Raw genomic sequence first — 8,533 nt, 5'->3', positions numbered from 1 at the left:
TCAAGGGTCATGCTTCTTATTAGATTGTTCTGTCTATTATGTTTCTAATTAACATTGATATTGTTGCTACTGTTGTACCCACAGTTTAAAGGTTTATTATATGAGCAGGTCTTAGAGACTTGACAGGATTTTGAATTTCAGTGAGATTCCCCTTCCCTCACTGATAAAAGCCGATCCTCCCCAACAAATTGTTGAGGTATAGTGTGTCAGTCCCGGCTTGACCTGCATGCTCTCTTTGTCCAGCGGCTATTTGCTCGTTCAGGATTCCTACTGGAATGAAAATAAACTCGAGACACGCCAGGATGCGTCCGCAGGCTGGGAGTCCCCTCAGCGCTGCGCGGCTGCGCGGTTTGTTTTGGGTCTATTCAGTGTATCCTTTGCAGGTGATGCCAGATGCAGATAAGCGGCCGCCGCTGCCTGTCCTCTGTCTAGACTTGTAACCACGGGCCTCAGGTTGGTATGGCACTGTGACATTTGTCTAAATAAAACCAATTTTATCGTTTTATCACCATGGGAAAAATACATTGTGTAATATTTGCTATTTGGAGGCCAAGACTTAAAGAGACTAATTAAAAAGCCCTATTGTGTCTGATCCAGTGACCTATGACACATAGGACAAACGCTTTATAATATCTTGTCAGCCATCAGTCACTGATCCACTTGGCTCAGTAACTGAGCAGGCCTCAATATAAGCAGGTTAGGCTGCTACCTCAGGGTTTTGTGAATTGAAAAGTAAAGCTTACTGACAGAAAATGTGGCCACCTAAACATTTATAACACTTAAATATTCATTTCTGATAGCAAAAACGTGTGTTTAAGTATTTATTTGTATGAGTTTTTAGCCCTATTAGGTTTAAGTTGTAGTCTAATCAGAGCTCCTCCAGTTCTTACCTCCACTTCAAACAGTGTCAAGCATTATAAGCAGCAGATGCGTTTCCATTTAACTTGAAACTGATTTATTTTACCGACTATAAAAACATCTTCTGAAGGTTTTCGGAACAAACAGAAATTGCATGCAATATTCAGTTAAACTATGTTTTTTATTGATCGGCTATGTCTGTCCTCATAATAAATAATAATAACTTATTTTCTGGAGAAAACGCCAACAATGCGCATCTCATTGGTTTCATTAATTTACACGTTGATATTGAAACTTACAAATCATGCACATCATCTACACAGTTTGTATTCTGGGTTCCTGATAAACATACTGTAACCTTCAGGCGTCCAATACAGGCTCACGTGTTCAAATCCCGTAACATATTCACCACGTTATAGCCAGTTCAGGCGTTGGCATCAGGTCCCAGAAGCCCATACTGTCCCATCAACAGCTGCGTGTCCTGCTGAAGTATCCTTAAGCAAGACAGTGAGCTAAAAATGCCTATATGTAAATGGAATAGTCAGATCTCCAATCCTCCAGTCGGCACCTGAATGTATCCTCAAGCATAATCCATCCGGGTCCTTTTATTCTTTTTTTTCTCTTTTCTTTGATTGAATGTCACTGAGGTCTCTGCGCGTCACCTGCAGAGGACGCGGCTGTGCGCTCTGGGGCTCCAGCTTGACCCTGCAGGGGTCTTCACGTGTCCACGGGACTCGGCACCATGCTGTTCGGCGTGTCCGGTAACTGAGACGACAGAGAGGTCACATCACTGCCCGAGGAGTTGCCCAGAGAGCCCGATTCAGAGAAAGACACCTGCCGGAGAATACGGTAGTTAGATCAACAACAGCAAATAAAGATTTTTTTAAGATAGGCCTATTTTATTTATTTTTATTTTTCGAGAGATTATACATTTCTGCTGGTGCCTGACTCCTCGCGAGCCCCTGGTTAGGCCGAGATGTCAACGTGTTAACATTTGACCAGGGACAGTATATCAGCTCCAAGATTGTGTGTAGATAATTGTATAAAAATATTTGTAACGCTTTATATTAAGGTCCTTGTAATAACCATTAATTAACAAGTAATAAGCCCGTTATAAATCCTTACAAGATGCTTATTAACATAACTGTGTGTTTATAAGCCTATATAAGTGTTAATAATGGCATTATAATACAGCTAATAGCAGGCTATAAGAGATGTATAATAAGAACACTAATAAAAGCCTCATGAGTATCTTATAATTCTTCATAATAGCATTACAAACATCCATAACCCACCCATTATGTCTTTGCCATGCCTTTATCAATCTTTTGTTTGCTTATTGATATTGAAATATACCTTATTGCTCATCTATTATAAGTTAACTATGCACTTGTTAACCGTTAACTATGCTTTTTGCAGCTAAAGGGATCTAAAGCGAGAACAATGCCTTATTAGGCTACTTGTTAATTAATGGTTATTACAAGGACCTTAATATAAAGCGTTACCTAATATTCTAATATTTTCTTTACTTTTTTTTTATCGGGCCTATCTATTAAGACATACGAAAACAAACCACTTTATCAGTCTGATAAATCTCACGAGACCACGCCAGGTTGAGAAACAGTTTGTTTGCATTTTAATATTTTGGAAATCAAAGGCTTCCCTATTACTAGATGCTATCGTTGAAATCATGTTAAACTAGTCCATCATCTTCATCATCGTCATCATCATCATCAACAACAACATATTGACAAAACTAATGTCTTAATTAATAAACCATCAGATTTAACTGTGCATATGAATTATTCTTTATTATAACTGAAGTTTAGTAAATCCTCCTGTTTCCATTTTCTTCTCTCTCTCTCTGTGACCATACGCCAATCTTTTCCATTATTTTAAAAAGCCTATCATTTATTTTTAATATCATTGATTAAATGTAATCCTACCAGCTGTTGGAAGGCGGGCTGGTCCAAGTCGCTCTGCAGGGCGAAGTCGCTGAGGGTTTTCCACGGTGGCTGGTAGGTCTGCACCTCCACAGGGTTCCCCTGCACGGTGTTGTCGTGCCGGATAGGGCTGCCTGCCACCAGAGGTGTGCCTGTCAGGCCCTGCAGATTCTGCAGGAGGAACGGAAATCAATCAATGAGAGATGTAGTCTGGAGAGCGTAAAAACATTTCAGAATAAAATATATTCTGCTGTTCCGCCACACGATGCGGATATAAATAAATAAAATATTTTTGGTCATTATGAGGGAAACGACTGCCAATTGTGCGCAACAACAATATGAAAAAATTCAGAAAAAGATTAAACTTTATGATTATTAAGTAACTACTAATCTGTAAAAATGCACATTAAACTTATATGAGCCTATAAAATAGCCTAAATCAAATTATGCAATAGTTATAGGATAAAGTGGGTTTACTGTGGTCTGCTCTGCCAAAATGCAATGCTTTTTCAATTAACAATTATTTCCTGATTTATGAAAATATACCATCTGTATTTTTTTAAATAAAAAATAAATAAAAAACAAGTAGTAGTAGTAGTAGTAGTAATAGTAGGCTATTTGATGGTACTGTTTCTTTATAGAGTTGTGCAACGAATCGTTTTTATTATTTTTATTTATTTATTTACATTTTTGGTCCTTTTTTATTCACAATTATTAATCTAAATTATGTTTATATTATGAGTACTTTTAATGTGGCAATAACATTAGACATGGTCAGTATCATGTTGTCTGACCATCAAAAAATTGTTAATAATAGTTTTCCTCTAAGTAGGCTAGTTAATTATATATATATATATATATATATATATATATATATATATATATATATATATATATATATATATACTACTAACTACTATATACTAATATATATACTACTAACTACTATGTGGGCAATAATGACAGTCAGCTAAACAAATTCGAAAATATTGCCTAATCAGCAGGTGTTGCCACGGACACTTGGGGGATATAGGAAACGAGTAGTAAGATAATGCATTATTTTACTATGAAAATATCAATAATAATGTGCAACATGACTCACGGTTTTGTCGCTGTGCTGCTGTGATTGGAGCTGCTTCATCAGGATGGACCTCTTCTTGTCTTTGCAGCGCTTGTTCTGGAACCAGACGCGGATCACCCTGGGGCTCAGGCCGGTCATCTCCACCAGCTGCTCCTTCATAAGAGCGTCCGGTCGCGGGTTGGCGTTGTAGCAGGTCCGCAGGGTATGGAGCTGCTTCTCGTTCAGCACCGTCCGGATCCGGGTCGTCTTCTCGGACTGCTTGTGGACGTGGTTCCGGTGGTGAGGAGGATGTCGCACCGAAACCGGTTCTGAGGGGAAGGAAAAAGTTAAATCAGAAACTTGAAATAACTAGAAAATATTTTTTAGGCCTATGCCTGAGAAATGAAAGTAAACTTAAATTAAGAAATTAAAGCTAAATATTGTACATATTTACAGTTAACACCGTCTCCAGTTCATGAAAATACTAGGCCATAGAAATAACACATTTTATAAATATTATTATTGTAAGGCTGCTGGAAGGTCAGTGTACTCATACTAAACTTTCCAGACAAAGAGACACAATTGTATTTACACGGCTGACTCAATTAGCGTATTGCCCAGAAAATTATTTAAAGAGTAGGCCTATGCACACATGACACAATTATTATCGAGTCCATTTTCTCCAAAGTTTGCACAAAAAAAATATAAAACGTTTGCAAGAAAGATAAGCAGGCGTGTAAATAAAAATGCAAATATAATATTATTATTTTAGGCCTATCCAGATCGTTTTTTGGTGTACTGTGTTAGTTTTACAGGTGAATAACAAAATGGTTTATAGTCTACCTGAGATGTGCAGCGGTCTGGTGTGGATGTTCCCCGGGCTGAGCGGGCTCCCTGAAGAGGCCCGCTCCACCAGCAAGCCGTGATCCGCCCGGCACAGCAGCTCGTCGTCCCGCAGTGAGAACTCGTCCCCGGGCAGGAGATGACGGCTGCACACCGAGCATCGGAAACACTCCATGTGGTACACATTGTCCCGAGCTCTCATCACCAGGTCGCTGCTGCAGAAGCCCATGTTACACTTTGCGCATTTGATGCCAAATAACCTGAAAACGTAGCACGAAGAGAGTGCATTGGTGACATGCAAAAGCAGGACTGAAGTTCATGATGGACCTTTTAATTTATTTGCACCCTGCACATTTGCCACAGCAAACCACAACAACATTAGGAGCATATTATTTCGGCCAATCGAATCTTACATTCACTAGCTACTCTCTTTTCCAACACATGGCCTCTGGCGAAATGTAGGAGAATTCCTACCTTGCATAATCTCTTTTACAGTAAGTCTTTCCGTCTCGGACGAAACAAGTGCAGGTCTCGTCCAGGTACTGGCTGCACTCTGCACACTTGAGACAGGCTGCATGCCACTCCAGGTCCGGGGAGACTCTCAGGATGTACTGGTCGTGTATCTGACTTCCACAGCCCACACACATTGCGATTCCAGACTTCTCTGTGTGAGGAGGGGAATGCATTAATGCAACACCGTGCGCGCCTCTTTTAATCCCCCATGACATCCCTGTTAAACCCCCTTCACCCCTTCACCTTAAGGAGAGAAAAATGTTGCGCGCGTATCATAACAAAACATGTGGGTGCTTCCAAGAATATTAGCCTACAGAATTATTATAATGAGGCCACAGGAGCTAAAAATATCACTAAGTAACCTACGGGACAAGCAGCAGAGTTACAATAGGCTATACGTTTCTATAAGGTCATTATATGAACAATATAGTGCTTTTCGTTAGGACTACTTTATCACATCTCAGCTGCAGTTTTTGATGCCTTTCTGCAAATGTCGGAATTAAACGAGCAATTAATCAACAAATTCAAGAGACTACATGCCGGGTATGTCCTAAAAAGGAGATTAAAAACTCACAACAGAACCCCAGAATGACAATAAAAGCAGTAGAAAGAAGAATAACTTACTTTTTGAATGATCCCCCATATCATCCAAGAAAGAAGTATTGAGCAGGATATCCACCATACAGGAGAAATAGACCAGCGCAAAGCCGACAGATGGAGGAGAGGAGCGGCAGAGGAGACCGTGCAGTCCCTGGCTGGATGATAAACTTGTATTCCTCCACCGAGAGGTGGAGAGAAAACAAAGATCCTCGACCAGTGACGTCTGCAAACCTGGACCTCTGTTGGTCCGGGGAGAGGGTGCCATGCAAATCTCCTCCTGGACCCCTGCTCTTTTTTTCCTGTTGACTCTTTGGACAGGCTGTGAGAGGGTTTTTTTCCCTTGATCTTTTTGTCCCACAGCGCTGCCGGCCCGTCTCCGTTTCCTTAAGTGAAAGCAATTTCCCTGTTAACTCACAGTACAATTGTAGGGACTTACTATGTGAGATCAAGTGTGACTTTATGCTATTATTTCCTTTAGTATCACATTACCTCAATAAATGAGCTTATTACCCAACGTGTTTTTAGTGATATAAGCGTAGAGGCTGTTTGTCTACTGTGATGGGTTTTTAAAAAAAATAATACTTTTATTATTAATATAGTTATTATAATAGTTATCCATCATAATTTGATTCTCACCAAAATACTATAGCGTTGAAAATGTAAAAACGTTTTACTTGTTATTAGTTTCTTAAAAATATACTATTAGGCTAGTATAACTAGTATTAGTGTTATTCCTATTGTTATTTTTTTCTTTATCGTCTGATTATTTATTTTATTGTAAAACCGATTGGTTTTTCTTTCATTTTTGTTCTTTTTAACCGTCTTTAAGCCGACTAAACCAAAAGTCTCATCCTACTGTAGAGAGCCCTCTACTGGATGAAATATCATATAGAGATCTTGGATCCACAGAGCGATCAATAACCTGAACAATTTTAAATATATAAATATATATATTCTATTGCGTATGGATTATCCATAAATTCCTACATGAGCTTTTTAAATATGTATAATTCATAGTTGATAGAAAGTACTGATATGGCATCAAATAAGGGTCAATTATATTTTGAGCTTGTGAATTTTGTTTTCATGTAAAAAAAAAAATACTTGAACGTAAGTTTTGCACCTGCAGACAAATATTATACAGATATTCGTGTAAATGTGTAAAAACTATTTCTATATGTAGAATTATTTTGTGCATGTGTGGAAATTTTGTGCATATATAATCTGTGATAAAAAAAATATTTTTGTTGCCATTTATTATTATTTTTATTTAAAAAAAGATAAAATCGTATTTTTTTTAATAAAGATTATTTTAAAGTTTTGTAGTTTATTTTACATGCAAAAATGAAACATGCATGCATGTATAAACATGTTCACATGAGCAATATTCACACACAATTCAATTTAATTAATTTCACACCAGATTTTCATGTATAACATGGCAAATGCCAATCAAGTTACTTGCAATCTAGCTTCCTGCAACCTAAAAGCCTTATGAACTAATTCTGTTAGGTTATGAAACAGACAAACCAATGTTTTTAAGCAGATGTCTTTCTTTTTGTACAAGTGAATGAGTAGAAGGATCACTACACTGTCAAAGTTAAAATAAATTACCTTGAGCGCAAGTAAAGTAAGTTAGGTTATTTATATAGCACCTTTTGAGAGCAGAGACGCACACAAAGTGCTTTACAAGGTAAAATAAGCATAAACATACATTAAAAATAAAAATGCAATAAGAAAACAAAATAAAAACAAATATAGACAATTATACAAAGGCTACCCTAAACAGACAAGCCTTAAGCTGTTTTTGTGTCCATAGACCTTAAGATCAAAAGGAGCAAGTTCCAAAGTTCAGGAGCTACAACTGCAAAAGAACAGTCTCCCTTAGTCCTAAATCTGGATCGGGGGGACAACCAGCTAACCCTGATCAGAGGACCTTAGAGACTTGCTGGTGACATAGGGCTGCAGTACATCTGTAGACAGATGCCTGATCATGCAGAGCTGAATGATCACAAGATGAATTGATGAATTTGAATTGGATTCTGAATTTAACAGGGTGCCAGTGGAGAGCAAATCAGAATCGGTGTCAGACCTTTTGCAAGACTTGGTAAAGAGTTTAGCAGCAGCATTTAGCATGACTTGTATCCAAATATGTTTTGCTAAGGCAGGTGAAAAAAGTGAATTTACAATAATCAAGACGGGACGATATAAAAGTATAAGATTTTCCCTCTCCGGCTGAGACACAATGGGCCTGATTTTGACAGTTTCTCAGCTGGAAAAAACGTGAATCAAGACAGTTGACATGTTGATCCAGAGTCAGGGCCTGGTCCAAAGTGACAACTAGATTTGTAATGGACGCTTTAACCATTGAAGTAAGAGACCCAAGGCCATCCCTTATCCTCGGGACAAGACCTGGAAGGGCAGAAATAAGGACATCTGTTTTATTTGCATTTAACTGCCAGGAATGATCTGTCATCCAGTCTTTTATGCCATTTGGGCAGTTTAAAACTGACACTTTAAACCCCATTTACCCTATGAACTGCCTGGATTCAAGAACTCAAGGTAAAAGAGAACACGCTAAAAAAGGTCAATACCCAGGTCAGCTGTGGGGCCTCTGAGTGGGTCAAATTGCTGCGCGAGTTCCTGAATATGTTGTCCAGAGTAAAAATGGCTCTGAGGGTCTTCCACTGTTATTCCAGTCTATACAGGGGGCCTC

At 38.5% G+C, this 8,533-nt stretch overlaps 1 protein-coding gene across 1 annotated transcript; it reads right to left on the bottom strand.

The window, feature by feature from the left end:
- Positions 1 to 873: 873 nt before the first annotated feature.
- Positions 874 to 6,214, bottom strand: isl2a (ISL LIM homeobox 2a). Its single transcript, XM_059335747.1, has 6 exons — positions 5,842 to 6,214; positions 5,179 to 5,368; positions 4,705 to 4,964; positions 3,904 to 4,190; positions 2,805 to 2,972; positions 874 to 1,692 (listed from the first exon to the last, which is right to left on the bottom strand). The coding sequence occupies exons 1-6, from the start codon at positions 6,080 to 6,082 to the stop codon at positions 1,576 to 1,578; spliced, it is 1,263 nt and encodes a 420-aa protein (XP_059191730.1). The 5' UTR covers positions 6,083 to 6,214; the 3' UTR covers positions 874 to 1,575.
- Positions 6,215 to 8,533: the final 2,319 nt, after the last annotated feature.

Source organism: Centropristis striata, chromosome 6, assembly GCF_030273125.1.
Source record: "Centropristis striata isolate RG_2023a ecotype Rhode Island chromosome 6, C.striata_1.0, whole genome shotgun sequence".
NCBI classification, from domain to species: Eukaryota; Metazoa; Chordata; class Actinopteri; order Perciformes; family Serranidae; genus Centropristis; species Centropristis striata.
This window is presented reverse-complemented; position numbering and strand designations above follow the sequence as displayed.